At 40.8% G+C, this 20,090-nt stretch overlaps 1 protein-coding gene across 7 annotated transcripts in view; it reads left to right on the top strand.

Annotated features, from left to right (window-relative positions):
- The window catches only part of MED12L (mediator complex subunit 12L), a 506,270-nt gene that overhangs the window by 238,652 nt on the left and 247,528 nt on the right, over positions 1–20,090 (top strand). For 6 of the 7 annotated variants that reach the window (XM_070768376.1, XM_070768473.1, XM_070768339.1 and 3 more), the window contains 4 exons: positions 11,546–11,677; positions 14,314–14,440; positions 16,918–17,132; positions 19,368–19,544. In XM_070768376.1, coding sequence (XP_070624477.1) covers positions 11,546–11,677; positions 14,314–14,440; positions 16,918–17,132; positions 19,368–19,544 — 651 coding nt within the window. The remainder of the gene's footprint in view (positions 1–11,545; positions 11,678–14,313; positions 14,441–16,917; positions 17,133–19,367; positions 19,545–20,090) is intronic. The other variant, XM_070768425.1, reaches the window with a different exon arrangement.

The following is a 20,090-nucleotide window of genomic DNA, read 5'->3' as shown; positions in this document are numbered from 1 at the left end:
GGTATCCTCTGCATACCTTAGGCTGTTGATACTTCTCCCAGCAATCTTAATTCCAGCTTGTGCTTCATCCAGCTTGGCATTTTGCATGATGTACTCTGCATATAAATTAAGTAAGAAGGGTGACAACATATGACCTTGACATACTCCTTTTCCAATTTTGAACCAGTCTGTTGTTCCATGTCTGGTTCTAACTGTTGCTTCTTGACCTGCATACAGGTTTCTCAGGAGGCAGGTAAAGTGGTCTGGTAGTGCCATCTCTTTTTTAATAAATTTTCCACAGGTTGTTGTGATTCACACAGTCAAAAGCTTTAGCGTAGTTAATAAAATAGAAATAGATGTTTTTTTGGAATTCTCTTGCTTTCTCTATGATCCAGTGGATGTTGGCAGTTTGAGCCCTGGTTTTTCTGCCTTTTGTAAATCCAGCTTGTACATCTGGAATTTCTTGGTTTATGTACTATTGAAGCCTGGCTTGGAGAATTTTGAGCCTTACTTTGCTAGCATGTGAAATGAGCAAAATTGTACAGTAGTTTGAACATTCTTTGGTATTGTCTTTCATTTGGATTGGAATGAAAACTGACCTTTTTCCATCCTGTGGACACTGGAGTTTTCCAAATTTGCTGACATACTGAGTGTAGCACTTTTAACAGCAGCATCTTTTAGAATTTGGAATACCTCAGCTAGAATTCTATCACCTCCACTAGCTTTGTTTGTAGTAATGCTTCCTAAGGTCCTCTTGACTTCACACTCCAGGATGTCTGGCTCTAGGTGAGTGACCACACCATCGTGGTTATCTGGGTCATTAAGACCTTTCTTGTATACTTCTTCTTTTATACTTGCTAACTCTTTTTAATCTCTTCTGCTTCTGTTACGTCCTTACTGTTTCTGTTCTTTATTGTGCCCGTCCTTACATGAAATATTCCCTTGGTATCTCCAATCTTCTTGAAGCGATCTCTAGTCTTTCCCATTTTATCGTTTCCTCTATTTCTTTGCATTGTTCATGTAAGAAGGTTTTCTTATTTCTCCTTGCTCTTCTCTGGAACTCTGCATTCAGTTGGGTAAGGATCTTACTGATTTTGGAATTTTGGGTCAGTGCTCTCTCATTTGTTTTCTTTATGGAAGTTATTTCTTCTTGTGATTTCTATACAGATAATACATGAAGACATTCTTGATATCAAGAAGTCCCTTTCAGCCCACAGCTCGGTTTCGTCTCCCACTCTTTTGCCCAGACGGGGGCATTTTGGCATGTGTCCCCACTGTGGAGACAGATAGCTTAGATTTGACTCTTAGGTCTGTGACCTATTAATAGCATCTTTAAGACATTTAATAAGTTACTTAGCCTTTGGCCGCGGTTTACTCAACAATCATAGGGTTGTTGTGAAAGTATCAGAGCAGAGCAGACTGTATAACAAATACTCATTACATACAGCAGCTGAAACAACTGTGCGTGTTGGTGCATATCCCTTGGATACTTTGCTTTACGTTTATGTACTTGTATATGAGCACTTAACAACTACAGTAGGTTCAGTTCAGTTCAGTTGCTCAGTCGTGTCCGACTCTTTGCAGCTCCATGAATCACAGCACGCCAGGCCTCCCTGTCCATCACCAACTCCCGGAGTTCACTCAACTCACATCCATCGAGTCGGTGATGCCATCCAGCCATCTCATCCTCTGTCGTCCCCCTCTCCTCCTGCCCCCAATCCCTCCCAGCATCAGGGTCTTTTCCAATGAGTCAGCTCTTCGCGTGAGGTGGCCAAAGTATTGGAGTTTCTCTTTAGCATCATTCCTTCCAACGAACACCCAGGACTGGTCTCCTTTAGGATGGACTGGTTGGATCTCCTTGCAGTCCAAGGGACTCTCAAGAGTCTTCTCCAACACCACAGTTCTTTGGCACTCAGCTTTCTTTATAGTCCACCTCTCACATTGAAAGGTTATTGTTGAATCACGCGAAGACACCGGGATTCTTGGCCCCTGGAGGAGAAGAATTCAATCCGGGGCCAGAGACGAGGCTTGATCACTCAGAGCTTTTGTGTAATAAAGTTTTATTAAAGTAAAAAGGAGATAGAGAAAGCTTCTGACATAGGCATCAGAAGGGGGCAGAAAGAGTACCCGCTTGCTAGTGTTAACAGTGAGGTTATATAATCCAAAGAATGTCTGGAGGTTGTAAAGACCTCATCAGACCTACTCCCACAGTTTACATTTTAAGATAACACTGTCCTCAGGCAAGATACGTCCTTGTAAAGACCAGGTCTACTCCCATAATTAACATTTTAAGATAACAGAAGGTTGAATCCAAAGACTGTCCTTAGGCGGGATACATTATTGTTATATAATCCTAAGGAATGTGGAGAAAGAAAAAAAGTTTGTCCTTTCTTCCTCCTTGAGAATTCCAGACCCCTCTCTCCTTGGGGACCCCTAGACTCCCTATTAACCTGCCTAGGAAATGACTCTCTCAACATCCATACATGACCACTGGAAAAACCATAGCCACTGGTTCTGCGCCGTTGCATTCCTTCTCTAACACATGCTAGATGAGATGATTGTACAAGGCAGGGATCTGTCTTTTCCATTTTCAGTATCTACTGCAGCCCCTGGCACACAGTAGATTCAATAGATATTGTTAATCAAACAGTAAAAGCAAGGCAGGCTTCCCTGGCAGCTCAGATGGTAAAGAATGTGCCTGCAGTGCAGGAGACCTGGGTTCAATCCCTGGGTTGGAAAGATAGCAGGTGCATTCTTTACCACTGAGCCACCAGGAAAGCCCTCTTGACCCCTTAGTTTGGTGCTTTTTCTCTGACTGTAACTTTATGAGTCATGGCTCAGTTTCTCCATGTCTCTCTCCTGGTCTTGTGTATCCCATTTGCCTGTGTGTAGTTACAGGCTAGGAGGTACGTGCTGTGGATTTTGTCATCTTCATACTATCTGTCAAAGTACCAATATGAAAAGTTCTCTGTTACTTGAAGACTCCAACTCTGGCTTATAGTGTTTGGGATGATGAAGTACTTTTCTTGAATGGTGCAGAGGTGTGTTTTTCTTTCCTAATGGGTATTTAAAGCCAGCAGCCATGAAGCTGTGTTGTGAAAGATACGTATCACATGGAAATAAATATTTTTGCACAGGGCAACAGACTACTGTGATGCTGGAAGCACCGAGGGTGGGCGGGAAAGCCCAGAGAAGCTTGGAGCCATGGTGCACCTGGGGTAGGGTCGAGATGACCTTGCACGTTGTTTTAATACAGTGTTGTTCTACCACCGGTGTGATGGAAAAACCTGAATCATCTTTTTGGCCAACCCAGTAGTTGATTGGCCTTCTCTGGTGACTCAGAGGTATAGAATCTGTTTGCCAATGGAGGAGACAGAAGAGATGCAGGTTCGATCCCTGGGTTGGGAAGATCCCCTGGAGGAGGGCATGGCAACCCACTCTAGTATTCTTGCCTGGAGAATTCCATGAATAGAGGAGCCTGGCTGGCTATAGTCCATGGGGTTGAAATGAGTTGGACTCAATTGAAACGAGTCCAGATAACCTCAGATATGCAGATGACACCACACTTATGGTAGAAAGTGAAGAAGAACTAAAGAGCTTCTTGATGACAGTGAAAGAGGAGAGTGAAAAAGTTGGCTTAAAGCTCAACATTCGGAAAACTAAGATCATGGCATCTGGTCCCATCACTTCATGGCAATTAGATGGGGAAACAATGGAAACAGTGACAGACTTTATTTTCTTGGGCTCCAAAATCACTGCAGATGGTGATTGCAGCCATGAAATTAAAAGACGCTTGCTCCTTGGAAGAAAAGTTATGACCAACCTAAACTGCATATTAAAAAGCAGAAACACTACTTTGCCAACAAAGGTCCGTCTAGTTCAAAGGTATGGTTTTTCTAGTGGTCATGTATGGATGTGAGAGTTGGGTGATAAAGAAAGCTGAGTGCCGAAGAATTGATGCTTTTGAACTGTGGTGTTGGAGGAGAGTCTTGAGAGTCCCTTGGACAGCAAGGAGATCCAACCAGTCCATTCTAAAGGAGATCAGTCCTGAATATTCATTGGAAGGACTGATGCTGAAGCTGTAACTCCAATACTTTGGCCACCTGAAGTGAAGAACTGACTCATTTGAAAGACCCTGATGCTGGGAAAGATTGAAAGTGGGAGGAGAAGGGGATGACAGAGGATGAGATGGTTGGATGGCATCACCGAATTAATGGGCATGAGTTTGAGTAAACTCTGGAGTTGGTGATGGACAGGGAGGCCTGGCGTGCTGTAGTCCATGGGGTCGCAAGGAGTTGGACATGACTGAGCGACTGAACTGAACTGTGCTGAGGCCTTTTATCATGCAGATATCTTTCACAAGATTGAGCGGAGAGCAGCGCATATTGTCAGTCCCTGGTAGAGTGATTTTTTTTCCCTTGTGTTCAAAGAATTGCCCCAAGTCTTCACTGCCCATCAAAGACCCAAATCCAGACCGTCACGCTGAAGATGAGTGGGTGAGGCACTATAATTAATACCTGGTTTCATGAACTACTTGAGGCAGGTGAAGGGGCAGTACCCCCAGAAGAAGCAGGAGTGCTGTTCCCAGAAGGAGGAGAGGATGGTGGGTGGGCCGAGCTTGCACCTCGTCTGAGGTCTGAGAACTTCCCTTCTTGCGAGGCAGCAGCAGTAGTCGTGCACCTCTGACTTCCTATTTCCTGTGTTCCGTTGCAAGCCTGTCTTATCTGTCTTTCCTATTTATGCATCTTTACTTAGATATTGAAATATTACTCTTTGCTGCAGAAAAATAAAAACCAAGCAAACATCACACAAGTTCCGCTAGTTCCACTGCTGAAAGCAGTTCTCTGGCTTCTGAACCAGCTGTGTGGATCTCTCTCTTCCTCTCAGGTCACCTGGTTTTCTCTGATTTGGTCCATTAGGTGCCCCTTTCAAACTCTGGAGGGAAAGTTTGTCAATCTGGGGAGCTGGGAGGGGGAAGTGTCTTGGTATTATGCTTCATGGTTGTCTGGAAGACTCAATTGTTTTTACTTTAAGATAATTTCCTTGGGCTGTATTCTTGAGATTGCGAACATTTTAAAGACTCTTGTTTCATAGTAGAAATTAAGTCCGAAAAGAAAATAACCAGTTTTTATTCGTACAGAGTAATACATGAGACGGTTAATATCTGATGCCTAGAAGGCCTGGTGGCAATACATATTTATTGATGAATTAGTAAGTAAATGAATTAATGAGGCTACTACCTATTTTGTGGTACTCTTTGGTGAGTTATCATTAAACTCTTTTTCTTAGGTTTTTAATCTTGTTTATTGTAGCCTTCCTATAATTGCCATTTAATCAGAAGTCCTCTGCCCCTGTAATTCTTTGAAGCTCCACATTGCTTTTTTTTTTTTTTTTAAAAATTGACTTATAGTTCCTTTACAATGGAGTGCTTCTACTGTACAGCAAAGTGAATAGCTACACCCCACTTTTTGGGTGTCTGTCCCATTTCAGTCACCAGAGAACATTACTTTGCATAGATTTCTCTGTGCTTTGAGTAGATTCTCATTAGTTAATCTATTTTATACATAATATCAGTACTATATGTACAAGTCAATGGTAGCTTCTCAATTGATCCAATCCCCTTGGTGTCCATGTATTTGTTCTCTAGGTTTGTGTCTCTATTTCTGCTTTGCAAATAAAATCATCCAGAGAAAAACATAATTGGAAAAAACACGCACCCCAATGTTCAACACTACTTGCTTCTGCTGTAACAAGTTATCAAAAGTTTAGTGGCTTAAAACAGCACAAACTTACCCTTTTATGGTTCTGGAGGTTATGATCTTGAAAGAAAGTGTCAGTAGCTCAGATGTGTCTGACTCTTCGTGACACTATGGACTGTACAGTCCGTGGAATTCTCCAGGCCAGAATACTGGAGTGTGTAGCTTTTCCCTTCTCCAGGGATCTTCCCAGCCCATATCTCTTGCATTGTAGGTGGATTCTTTACCAGCTGAGCCACAAGGGAAGCTCGATTATTATCTTACTGGGCTCTAATCAAGGGGTTTGCTGTGCTGTGTTCCTTATATGGGCTCTTGGGAAGAAATTTATTCCTTCTGTTTTCCAGTCTCTAGAGATCACCAACATTCCTTAGCTTGTGTCACCTTGCTGCATCTGCAGAATCAACAAAGTGGCCCCTTCACATCTCTCCCTGCCTCTGAGTCTTGTTTCCGTTGTTGCATGTCTAACTCTGACTCTCCTGCTTTTCCCTTTTCCTTTAGAAGCTTCTTTGTGATGAACTTGGGCCTGCTCACATCTAGGGGAATCCCCTCTTCCTAGGATCTTATCTCAATCACATCTATTACAGAATCCCCTTTTTTCATTTACAGTAACATACTCACACATCCTGAGCTTAGGACATGCACCTCTTTAGGATGGGGGATTATTCTGCCTACCACATACTTATTTCTCCTTTTGTTCTTCTCAGTTTTTTAAATTCCATTTTTTTCCTTCTCTCTCTCTTTTTTTTTTTTGGCTTGCCACTCGACTTATGGAATTCTAGTTCCCCAACCAGGGATTGAACCTGAAACTGGGTCCCAGCAATGAAAGCACAGAGTCCTAACCCCTGAACTACCCCTGTTCATCTCAGATTTGAAATTTAACTCATTCCTCAAGCCTTTTCTTGAAAACCACTTTCTGAAACAAACAACTAATGATTTCCTTCCATCTTCTCTCTCTGCTTCAGTTAAATGTTTTTGGCTTTCTGAGATGATTTTTATTTTCTTTTTTTAATGCATCCAAATAATTTATATACGAGTATGACTGTCCCACTTAACGTATCATATCATTGAACACAGGTTTAGTTCTTATCTTGAGCTGCTAAATTACCTCAAATTTTTGCCTTGAAGTTATTTTGTTTTAAAATAATATTTATTAGATTTTATTTTATTTATTGTTTTAAAGAAGAGGTGCTTCATATTTTTAGATATTTGTTTACAGGATAAGAATGCATTTCAACTTCCCATATTTGAAGGTATGATGTCCTATTGACAGTTACTCAAATTAACTTGTAATATAGCATCTGGCAGGCAAATTGAAGTGGTCCTCTAATAATTTTCTAAAAATTCTTTAGAGCAGAGCATTGCTGGAGCTGGGGGTGAAGGGTATCTGTACATGGGTATCTATCTGTATGCCTGTTGAACATGTCTGATGGGGTGTACTTTGGGGCTGGTGTTCAGAGTAAAATAAGCAGGAGCTCCTCCTTATTTTTGATAAGCAGCAGAATCTAGAAAAGACCTCTTGCTGAAACCACTTAAAATGTAAATCAAAATTTTCTGTAAATACGGGGGTAGGAGGATGTTTGAATGGGAAGTTACCTTGGAAAGTAATGCTAAACTTTAAAAATTCATGTTATAACAATTTTTCAATAGTAAAGAACAAAATGCTTTATGACTCATATATAAATATATATGTAATTATTCATATTGCAGAGATAGTTTGCTTTCTCTGCAGGTTGGTATAATAATATCACCTGATTTTCCAATATGATCTTCTTCTAAGTTAGTCATTAAACTTTTTTAATATCTTACTGTTTCTTTTAAAATTGGCACCTACTGAGCCTGCCTCTTATTCCTCCACTCCAACATCCTAAGGAAAGAGTGGCACCATTTGGCAGGCTGTTTGATACTCAGAAAGGCGTGGACTTTTTGGAATCTGGCCAGTGTTGGGAAATACTTACTGGTAAAATAGATTTTGAGATGTATAACTTTTTATGGGCACAAATGATTAAAATTTTATATTTTAAAACTCATCTTTTAGCAGCATGTCTCCCTGATTTTCTTAATTCCTAATGAGTACGTTTTGAGGCCAAATGCTGCTACTCACTCAAGCTGCAGTGAGTAGACTGCAGGCCTGTTTCTTCATGTTTGTGTCTTGGTGTCTATAAACTAGCATAGATGGATGCTCATCACCTATGAGGGGCTTCCCTGGTAGCTCAGCTGGTAAAAAATCTGCCTGCAAGACAGGAGACCTGGGTTCAATTCCTGGGTTGAGAAGATCCACTGGAGAAGGGATAGGCTATCCACTCCAGTATTCTTGGGCTTCCCTTGTGGCTCAGCTGGTAAAGAATCTGCGGGCAGTGCAGGAGACCTGGGTTCAGTCACCCATGTGATGTGGAAGTGCAGGTGCCTAGACTCAGTCACTTTCCTCCCCCACCTTCAGAACAGTTTGCTGCTTTACAATGAGTTCCCTTTTCTGCTTTTCCCTCTAGAGGGTAAACTTTTTGAGAACAAGGGCCAGATGTTTAAAATTTTGGTTTCCTCAAAGACTAGCATATCCTGGGTGCTTAATAAGTGTTCTTGGAAATGAATTCTCTTTTTCTTAAGACTGATTTTCTAGCATATTTCTGCCCCAAACCAGTGGTCAGTTTCTGTATGTGTTAAAAAGAAGTCTTTTCCTTTATAGTTTCTTTTCTGTGCATTTCCAGGTTCAAGCAGAGCCTGTTACTTAAGTTGAGTGAGTCAGTTATTCTTCGGTAGCACATTTTCATTTTGTTTGATGCAGAGGGAAAATAAAAAAAAATATAGATGTAGACATGTAAATGTAGACATGTAGTAGACATGTAATGCAGACATTGTAAATGTAGACATGATGCACATTGCTGATGAATTTATTTAAAACTGTTGGCTTTGTTTTTAAGGTAAGTTCTTTTGTTCTCTCTAATATTATAAAGCTAAGCATGCAGTGCATCACTGCATTGACATTTATATTTTTGCTTTTCCTGGGATTAGATTGAATCCAGGAAGTCATTCCTCCCAATTTGTTTTCTTTTTAAAAATGTTGTGTTGTCTTTATACTTTGTAATTGAAATATTTCTCTTGTTTTCCAATCCCAAAGAAAGGCAATACCAAAGAATGCTCAAACTACCACACAATTGCACTCATCTCACACGCTAGTAAAGTAATGCTCAAAATTCTACAAGCCAGGCTTCAGCAATATGTGAACCGTGAACTTCCTGATATTCAAGCTGGTTTTAGAAAAGGCAGAGGAACCAGAGATCAAATTGCCAGCATCCGCTGGATCATGGAAAAAGCAAGAGAGTTCCAGAAAAGCATCTATTTCTGCTTTATTGACTATGCCAAAGCCTTTGACTGTGTGGATCACAATAAACTGTGGAAAATTCTGAAAGAGATGGGAATACCAGAGCACCTGACCTGCTTCTTGAGAAACCCATATGCAGGTCAGGAAGCAAGTTAGAACTGGACATGGAACAACAGACTGGTTCCAAATAGGAAAAGGAATTTGTCAAGGCTGTATATTGTCACCCTGTTTATTTAACTTATATGCAGAGTATGTCATGAGAAACGCTGGACTGGAAGAAACACAAGCTGGAATCAAGATTGCCGGGAGAAATATCAGTCACCTCAGATATGCAGATGACACCACCCTTATGGCAGAAAGTGAAGAGGAACTCAAAAGCCTGGTGTTGAAAGTGAAAGTGGAGAGTGAAAAAGTTGGCTTAAAGCTCAACATTCAGAAAACGAAGATCATGGCATCCGGTCCCATCACTTCATGGGAAATAGATGGGGAAACAGTGGGAACAGTGTCAAACTTTATTTTTCTGGGCTCCAAAATCACTGCAGATGGTGACTGTAGCCGTGAAATTAAAAGACGCTTACTCCTTGGAAGGAAAGTTATGACCAACCTAGATAGCATATTTAAAAGCAGAGACATTACTTTGCCAACAAAGGTTCATCTAGTCAAGGCTATGGTTTTTCCGGTGGTCATGTATGGATGTGAGAGTTGGACTGTGAAGAAGGCTGAGCGCCGAAGAATTGATGCTTTTGAAGTGTGGTGTTGAAGACTCTTGAGAGTCCCATGGACTGCAAGGAGATCCAACCAGTCCATTCTGAAGGAGATCAGCCCTGGGATTTCTTTGGAAGGAATGATGCTGAAGCTGAAACTCCAGTACTTTGGCCACCCCATGCGAAGAGTTGACTCATTGGAAAAGACTCTGATGCTGGGAGGAATTGGGGGCAAGAGGAGAAGGGGACGACAGAGGATGAGATGGCTGAGTGGCATCACTGACTCGATGGACGTGAGTCTGAGTGAACTCCGGGAGTTGGTGATGGACAGGGAGTCCTGGTGTGCTGCGATTCATGGGGTCGCAAAGAGTCGGACACGACTGAGCGACTGATCTGATCTGATCTTTTACATTAAAAGATTCAGAGCTCTTTTTGAGATATCTGCTGTAGATAATTTAACATTTCTTTGTTTTAAGATAAAGAATTTGAGTTTAGGATAGGAAGTGTAAAAATCTTGGAATAAACTGATTTTCATGGTCTGAATTGTCTGCTGGTATTTAAAAGCTGAGTAGGGATTCTTATCCTGGGATTATTCTTGAATGTCTTGTCAGAGTCCACAAACCATCTGAAATGTTGTGCTAAAGTACATGTGTGTATATGTATGTTTTTCTTGGGCCTGTGCCATAGCTGCCATAGTCTTCATTGAGCTTATGAATTCTGAAAAGTTAACAACGTCTCACATAGCATGTAAATGCTAGTACTGTGACTGTCTGGCCCTTTTGGCATAGTGTTTATGCAACTGGATGAATGTTAAAAATATGCAGTTGATGTTCTGTGTCTAGAGGCATAGATCCTCTACAAGGAAGGTGAAATTGCACAAAAGGACAATCCCCCTTCTTACTGTAAACCCCCGCCATAGCTGTTGCTTGGGTCCCTGTGACCGTTCTCTGACTCTTCTCGTCCTCAGTGTGTGGTGTCATGTCTAGGCCATGGCAGTTACAGCTGGTAGTTCTGGTGGCAGTGCTGAGCCCTACACAGATGTGGGCTCCCATCTTTTGTTAACTGGGTCTGCTTGTAACTCTTGCTCCTTTCCATGCCTGGGTGTCATTCTTCATGCTTGTTGTTTCTAAGGCAGCAGGTTTTGATCACCAGTCTCCCCTCCAGTTTGTTCCTTGCAATTCCTTCTTGGAGTGGGCGACTCGCTAGCCTGGCTTGTTGAGATTATGTGTTGACTGAGGCTGTGAGTAAGGGCCCGAGGGGGTCAGCAGCGGAGTGAAGCTGGTACTTGGGCTTTGTACCAGCTGTTCTTTTTTTTTTTGAGGTTTATATATATATATATTTTTTTTTAATTTCTATTTTTTATTTATTTTAGTTGGAGGCTAATTACTTTACAATATTGTGGTGGTTTTTGCCATTCATTGACATGAATCAGCTATGGGTTTACACGTGTTCTTGATATTCAGTAGTCGATGTCCCTTTCTGCTTCCTTTGAATTCTGGAGGCTTGATGGGGCTGGGTTATGATCTGTGCAAGTGAAGGCATATACAGGGAAACTCCAGTTCTCTTGGAATTATCACAGACTCAGCTGTTCTAAATGATTTCTGTCCTTGTGACTAAAGTTTTACTCTTTATACTTCAATTGAAATAGATCTGGAAACACTTTCTGACTTGACTATAATAAGATAGAAAGCTTCAACAGTTTAAATATTCTGCTGCTTGCATCCTGAGTCTCATTCATCAGGTGAATGTGTCATGTGACATGGCTGGTACCCATTTCTCTTGGTCCTTAGGTTGCCCCCAACGATGAAGCTGTGGTGACGCTGCTGTGTGAATGGGCTGTGAGCTGTAAGCGGTCAGGCAAGCACAGGGCGATGGCTGTGGCGAAACTCCTGGAGAAGAGACAAGCGGAAATCGAGGCAGAGGTGGACTTGACTTTCTTTCTACTTGTTGTTAATAATACTGCTTTGAATGGGATTATTTCGTACTTTCATTGTGCTTTTTTTTTTTTTCTTTTCTTTTTAAAAGAAAAAGGAGGAATGTACAAATTCACATAAGGACTTCATAGCATGACCCCTCTAAGTTGATGAAGCCTGTAATTTATATTCTGGACTAATTTAAAATCAAACTTCAAAATCTGACTTAGAATGGAAATCTCCCTCTGTGAGGTTAAGACGTTCACACATACATATGTCTGTACTTTTGGTGTTAAATATCGTTTACGTATATATGCACACGTGTGTTTAATGAATATGGAAATACTTTCTTGAGGCCACTGTGACTATGAGATTACAGATGCCAGTTTGTGTTCATTTTTGAGACTGTGTTCTGGCCCCAGAGACAGCAGTTAAAGCCTCTGGAGTCGATTAGAAAGGAACCAACAAAGCTAACGTCGTCAGCATAGCTTTGTTGAAGGAGAGCATCAGAATGAGCCTTCCTTTCTTCCTTTCTAGGGGTGGAGAAGGCATGTGCGTGACCAGACCAGGCTGTCACCTCTCACCTGGATAACTGTGGGTCTCCTGCCTCCTGTCTCTGTCTCTTGCCCCTCCCTCCCCATCACCCTCCACACAGCCTCCAGAGCTGACTTTTTGCCATGGAAACAGATCATATCGTCCTCTTCCTAAAGCACCTGATGGCTCCTTCTCAAGACCCACAGAGCCTCACCTGAGCCGCCCACCTGCCCTTCCCACCTCGTCTCCCGCTCCCGTAGGTCACTCGCAGCTCTGGCCGCCCTGGTCTTCCTGTCCATACCACACTCACGTTTCTCTTGGGGCCTTTGCTCTTGTTGTTGCCTCTGGGTGACACATTCTGTTCCCCCTTTTACACGGCTGTTCCTGTTTTAGGAGGCGTCACTTCCTTATCTAGCATTCCTGGCTCAACATGTGTCACCTCCTCAGGAGACTCCTCCACCACCTCATCTGCACTTAACGCACCCACCCCCCAGCCTGTCTTTCTCAGGCCATTCTGGTTTATTTTCCCCATTGCCTCTTTTTTAATGCCTGTGAGTGTAAGCTTGACAACAGTGGCTTTGCTCACCCCGTTCAGTGTTGCATTACTGATGATACACCTCCTTCTTATGACAGTATTAACAAAAATGAAATAGGAAGAATATTTTCATAGACATCTCCTTTTGTTGGGAAAGCACCTTTCACCAAATACAGAGGGTCATGTTGTTGAAATTGGGGCTTAAAGATATTGATGCTAAGTTGTAAACCACATAGCCCCTTTTTATAATGGCCAAATTAAGAAAAGCATTTCATTGCTTTTTTTCCTACATATTAATGAATGGACTATATTCTAAAGAGAAGTGCAGTGGTTAAACTTTATTAACTAAAGTTGATTCCTCAAATTTCATTGCTCCTACTGGATAATTTTTATTGTGTCTTCCCTTCCCTCTTTGTGTGTCCCAGAATATACACACACACAGTCATATTCAGAAGAGGTTCACACATAGATGACTATAATTTTAATAGGTTTAAATGTATCCATCTCTAAAAATGTATTCTTTTTAGAGATGTTTAAGATAATTGATTTCTATTAAACACCATATTCAAAATTTGACCCTTATAAAGAGGATGGATTGAAGAAATCATATCTAATATAATACTGTTTTAATGCTAAAATGGATAATGAAAATGGGAAGAAACGAAGGGACAGCAAAAAGAATAGAAAATGAGGTTCTGATTGCTTCTAATCTGTTCCTTTGCTGATCTTCTAGTAAGTTCTGACTTTAAGAATGTAGAAGTTAAACAGCTTCTCTAGATGTGTTCCTGAACTGTGGAGATTCCAGGAGGTTCTGAGAGAGCTAATTGGTGAAGTGTGATGAGGGAAAGAATTTTGTTAGAGGGACATTTGACACATTACTTCCCAATATACTCGTAAATTCACCACCTGACAAAAGCAAACACAGAGCAGTCAAACGCAATAATACCTGCCCAAGTGTTTCTTGGAGGGCATACCGCTAAAATGAACTATTTAAAAATGAAGACAGCTTCAGTTTATATTTTAGTGGTTTTGCATAGGAGTAATGAGTAGTTTATTGTATTGTATACTGTATTACGCATTCACTGGTTATTTATACTGTGCTGTGTAGCGTTTATAATTCACATGAATAATGTTTTTTCACAGGAGTTCTTTGAAATTGTTTGAGTTATTTTGGGGCAGTTGCTTCCCTGATTGTTCAGTTGGTAAAGAATCTGCCTACAATGCAGGAGACCTGGGTTCGATCCCTGGGTTGGAAAGATCCCCTGGAGAAGGGAAAGGTTACCCACTCTAATATTCTGGCCTGGAGAATTCCATGGACTGTATAGTCCATCAATGGGGTCTCTCAAAGAGTTGGACACGACTGAGCGACTTTTCACTTTCTTTCATTTTCCCTTAACTTTCAGAAATTATATTCCTTTATGATGCATGGTCCTCAGATAAGTATAGAGATCTCACTTTTGCAGGTTTTATCCAAGAATGTAAATGTTAATGAAAAACCAGCACATTTCTTTGTGCTGACCCATTGTGACTGTACTTGTCTTCACTAATTAACTTGCTTGTTTGTTTTTAATCTCAGAGATGTGGTGAATCAGAAGTCTTAGATGAGAAGGAGTCCATTTCCTCAGCCTCCCTCGCTGGATCTAGTTTACCTGTTTTCCAGAATGTTCTTCTAAGGTTTTTAGATACACAGGCCCCCTCGTTGTGTAAGTAAAGATCTTTGCTTCTAGATCTTAAACAAGGGAATTGACCTTTTTTGGGAACTGATCTTTTTTCTCCCTTACCTGTAATCTTATCAATGTACTTTGCACTGAATATGCTGCAAAATATGCACTGAATGTGCTGCATATTTTGCATACAAAATTTTATAGCCTATTTTCAGTGGATACTTTTATGACAGTCTTCAAAGACTTGAACATTTTTGGAGTTTTAATAGTTAAAATAATAGATCAGTTCATTCTCTTGTATTTGATTGATTAATTTTCACTTTCTAGATCTTTCTTACCAGAAGAGCAGCATTAAGGTCCTGTGATGCTCACTACATTTATTGTGATTATGAACTTCTCTTCTTTCCCTGTTTTCTAAGTTTCTGATTTTCTAACTTCTAGTGTTAAAAGGGGGCAAAGATAAAACAGAGATACCTTATAAGCAGGATTCTGATGCAAGGACATGATTTGTGAAGATGGTTGACGGCTTGTCCATGCTCTCTTAGTTGTTCATGTTCCATCATGTTCTTTTTGTGTCTTAATTATTCCACTGCTGGTGGGGGGTGGGGTGTGGAATAAACAACCATCAAGTGGGTGGAAACTTAAAAAATCATTTGTGTAAGCTCAGTTGGCTTACCCTTATTTTGAGGTTTTCATATGCTGAAGTACAGCAGGGAGTATCTTATCTTCACTTCAGTTCAGTTCAGTCACTCAGTCGTGTCCGACTCTTTGCGACCCCATGAACCGTAGCACGCCAGGCCTCCCTGTCCATCATCAACTCCCAGAGTGCACCCAAACCCATGTCTATTGTGTCGGTGATGCCATCCAACCATCTCATCCTCTGTCTTCCCCTTCTCCTCCTGCCCTCAATCTTTCCCAGCATCAGGGTCTTTTCAAATGAGTCATCTCTTCGCATCAGGTGGCCAAAGTATTGGAGTTTCAGCTTCAACATCAGTCCTTCCAGTAAACACCCAGGACTGATGTCTTTTAGAATGGACTGGTTGGATCTTCTTGCAGTCCAAGGGACTCCCAAGAGTCTTTTCCAACACCACAGTTCAAAAGCATCAATTCTTCTGCGCTCAGCTTTGTTTATAGTCCAACCGTCACATCCATATATGACTATAGATGATGGTGGAACAACAGAAAAATGGCAAAAAGTGACAGGAAAGGGAGAAAAAGTGTGGGAGGTAGAAAAGGAAAGTATCTATGGAGAAGAGAGAGATAAAGCAGCAGCAAATAGAATTGCTTTGATTCCTCTGAGGAGGACCTCATTTTCAGTTGAGTGACACCTGGGGGTGAGGTTTTTTTAGGTTCTTGGTGGCTATCCTAGGGTAAAGGAGAACAAGAACCTCAGCCAAACTGGTGATTGGAATGTAGGAAGCACTGATGAAGCCCGGAGAAAGACAGGAGAGATTCTGGAGAGGAGAAAAGGTGTTGTCACGAATGGCAGTTAGCAGTTGGATGTACCTTGTGTCCTGGGGGAGACAGACACTTGGTCTTTGTTCCCCTCATCCCATCCCCATTCCTTTTCTTGCTTTGGGAAAAAGTTCTTCCTCCTGTGCCTGGCTTGCTCTGGATCCTGTTTATTGCTCTGTAAGGGAGAGCTCTTCTGCTTCTCTGAAGAGTTTACTCTCTCCATTGAGTTTGGAGGTAGATAAGAACAAACCTACAGGGTTAAGATTTAGGGCTTTGAGTTTAGTGTTCCCTGGGTCCATCTGTCATCTTTCTCAGTGTTTGAGTGTGATGGTACTAGGGCCTGAGCTTTGTAGGTTTAGTCTTAGTAGTTTAGTCATTTTTAACCTTATCTCAAAGGTACAGCTACAAAGTTTGAGAGTGTAGTTGCAATATTAAAAGTCATAAGTTAAGTAGCTTACTTATGAATTTTAAAAGATGGCAGAGCTTCATCTTGGGGTCCTTTTTATTGCATTGTTCCTTTTCCTTTTCAGTGGATTCTACTCACTAGGTTTTTTCGAATACCATCTGAATTATGGTTCTGTTGTGAAGTCTCCTTTGAAAAAGTGCACTATTCCCACCCCACCACCCCCCTTCCCCCCAGTATACAGGTGCTCAAAGTAGAACAGACAGTTATGAATCATGAATCATAACAGTTATAAAAATAAAATGTGAGGAGAGTAATCTGGCTTTGATTTTTTTTTCCCCCCTTACCTGAAATTTTGTGTGTTAACGTGATTACTTAAATGGCCATTCATTTGCCAGGGACCACTACCTTTAATTTTGGGACAGTGCCCGGAACACTGGATACTGTTTTGCAGTTACAGTGGGAACAGAACTGGTGTACTGGTTCTGCACTGAAAGCTAGACCCGTGTAGTGAATTTTCCAATAAATCCTTTATTAAAAAAAAAAAATAGAATAGAAAAAATAGAGAAAATTTTAAGCCTCAGTCCTTGTCTTTATTCTTTTTCCCCCCTCCTCAGTCAAGGAAACTGAATTCTTGATGGCCTTTGTCCCCTCACAGCGGATCCAAATAGCGAATGTGAGAAGGTGGAGTTTGTCAACCTGGTGCTGCTCTTCTGTGAGTTCATCCGGCATGACGTCTTCTCCCACGATGCCTACATGTGCACCCTCATCTCTCGGGGAGACCTGTCTGTCACCGCCTCCACGCGACCGCGGTCGCCAGCAGGAGAGAATACGGATGAGCATTATCCAAAGGACCACGACATGAAAATGGAGGTACGGTCCTGGGAGAGGGCCAGCCCTTGGACCTGAACTGTGCTGGGAGTCACTTTCAGAAGGGCTACACGCTGGTGGAAGGGTGATGGCTTTTCAGTTGTAGTCTCTAGTTTCAAAGCTCATTTATCGCTGCTTCTCACTGACATGAAAAAGTTTGGACTATAATTTACATCTTCTAGAATTGTCTTTTGGGTATGCTAATACTGAAAAGATTCGACAGGCCATCACATTTTTCACTGAATTGGAATTGTGTGCTTCCAATTTTATGTATTTCTAATCTCCAGTTTTACTTTAATGTTTAGCCTCAAATTTGGACTTGTTTTGTTCCTGACGTCATGACTGTTTTTATTCTAAGTAGCATCTTTCCCCCAATGTCTCATTACCTATATTGCTCTTTGATACTTATATTGCTCTTTTATACGTATGTTTTAGTCATAACACATCATATTTTCATTTCAATTAATTACAAATTTAATCTGTCTTTCAAGTGTAGAATTGCTCTTTTCAGCAAATTACTTTATGCTGTGAGTATGACTTTATCATTTTCTGCCAATTTTCTGATATTTTGGGCATTGTTCCAGATACTTTTGGGACTTTTCAAGGCCAAAAACATGAAGTTGGTGATGGGAAATAATAGAAAATTGTTAGAAATTATGATAGTTTCTGAAAAATAAAGCCTCATATCGGTCCTGTGAGTTTCAGCATATGCTGTTACGATATTTTACAATAATGGCTATCTTTGTAATTTAAAAATGTGCCTTTAGAATTGCACATGTGAATTTATAGTTTATACTCTTAAAGATTTTTGAAAATTACTTGTTTATTATGAATACTTTTGTTTCTAAATTTGTCCACAGTAAAAAAGTTAGAGTAAAACATAAAATTAGTTTACCTGTTTATGCTTTTTCTATGTTTCTCTGTCTCTCTCTCTTTTGTTTCCTGCTTTTGAACATCAAGGTATCTTGTATGTTAAATATCCTTAGATTTTTCTTACTAAGGCAAGTTGGTGAGCATGTGACTGGGAATAGCCCCGAGAAGGAAATTATGGTCAGTTTGTTTTTAATCAGGAAGTTTGTGCAATTTTTTCTTGAAATAGCGCGGAAGTTAAATCTTTTTTATCATGAGGATGAAGAACGTGCTTTGTAAAGCAGTGTGTATCTTAACTTCCTTTTCTTTTATTGAGGAAAAACACACTGAGGGGAAAAGAGACATAAGATGACTGATGTCACTGTCATGTTTCAGCTTCAGCTTAATGAACTACAAAATTTACAATGTGACTTTCTTTCTCTGGCAATTATCAGGAACAGACTATTATGGCGCATATGGGCATTGACTCAGGAACTACTAATATTTTTGATGAAGTAGACAAGAATGACTTTAAAACTGACTTTGGTTCGGAATTTCCAGTAGGTTCAACCTTCCAATTCTTATTGACCATGAACCCCTCCTCCCCCACCTCTATCCCCTGCTGTCTCCTCCTCCTGCCCCTTGCCTTGTGTACTGGCATGACCCCTGTACTTGTGATGCAAATGTCTTTCTCTGGAATGAATTCCACCCCAGGCCACAGTTCATCATCTCATGCAGCTGCCTCATTTCAGTTCATCCTCAGTTTTGGCTGCATTGCCTCCTCCTGGTTGACCGTGACTCCTTTGTTTAGACATCATTATCTCTCAGGAATCCATGAATATCATTTTATCAGGACAGGCCATGTTGATTTGCTGGATGTGTGTTCAACTTCTAAATAACAGCTTTCCTGGCTCAGGACTTGTACATTCTTCTACTTTATCTTGGTATAATTACGTGTTCTTCCTCAGGGATCTCAGTGTGTAACTAACTCTATGAAAACACATGTTGGTTGGGGTACAGACTAAAACCTTTGTGTCTGTTGTCCATGAGCTTTATAAGTGAATTATTCCTTTATATATGTTTTTGTAGGAAATGTAGCCCTATGAGGAAGACACTTAGTTATCAGTCTAATTTCGTCTCTGGTCCTCTGGGAAATGGAGCTGTGCACGCGTCTTACCTGTGTGTGTGGTTGCCAGTTTCTCCTCTTTGGAACGGGAGATGATGCTCTTTATCTGAACATAAAATTTGTGGAAATTAACACAGTTCCTTATTTTGCTAATGGTTAAATAAGGAAAAGATATGGTATGAGTGTCTTGTGTTGTTTGAAGTTGTGTGCTTTGGTTTTGCTCTTTCATTTACAGTCTCCAACATTTGTTTTACATGACTTAGATTTTTTCTCCCATGCCTGGAGAGTCCTGTGAGAATGCCAACCCTTCTCTGGGCAGAAGAATGTCAGTTAATGGTGAGAAGCTGTTGAAGAGAGAAAAACCAAGGGAGTTGATTTTTCCATCTAATTATGACCTCCTACGACACCTGCAGTATGCAACCCATTTTCCCATACCTCTGGTAAGTCGCTTGTCAGTTGGCAAGCTGATCATTTCATTGTAGGGTCATTTATTATTCAACTGCTTGCCTGAGTACTACACATGAAAGAGGTGAGTGTGTTGTATTCACTACCTGCTTTTGTTTGTTATGGTTCTTACCATGTAGCTTATGTGCTCGTGTAGTCTACATTTGTGGTGTCGTACTACTGACATTTAGCAAAATTTTCCATATTAGTATACTTGTACTAAGAGCATCTGAGTCACTGCAAATTATATCTGTATGTATTTTCCTACTTCGATTTGAAACTTATTTACTACGTAGCTTTTATCTGCACTGTATTGTGGTAGGTACTTTTGGCATTATACAGATGAGTAAGAACTTTTGAGCACAGAAAAGATGAAAAAGATAGGGAGACAAATGTCTATAAAATGACAAGCACCATAATAAGTGAAATAACTTGAGTAAAAACCCAAGTGACCACTGAAAAGTGAACCGTTTGACATTCCCAGAGCTCTTCTGCTACTCTGAAAGAATAAAGATGGGAGGAGGGGAAAACCTCTGGTTGAA

Source organism: Bos indicus, chromosome 1, assembly GCF_029378745.1.
Source record: "Bos indicus isolate NIAB-ARS_2022 breed Sahiwal x Tharparkar chromosome 1, NIAB-ARS_B.indTharparkar_mat_pri_1.0, whole genome shotgun sequence".
NCBI classification, from domain to species: Eukaryota; Metazoa; Chordata; class Mammalia; order Artiodactyla; family Bovidae; genus Bos; species Bos indicus.
The sequence above is the reverse complement of the archived record's forward strand: the minus strand, read 5'-3'. Positions and strand labels throughout refer to the sequence as shown.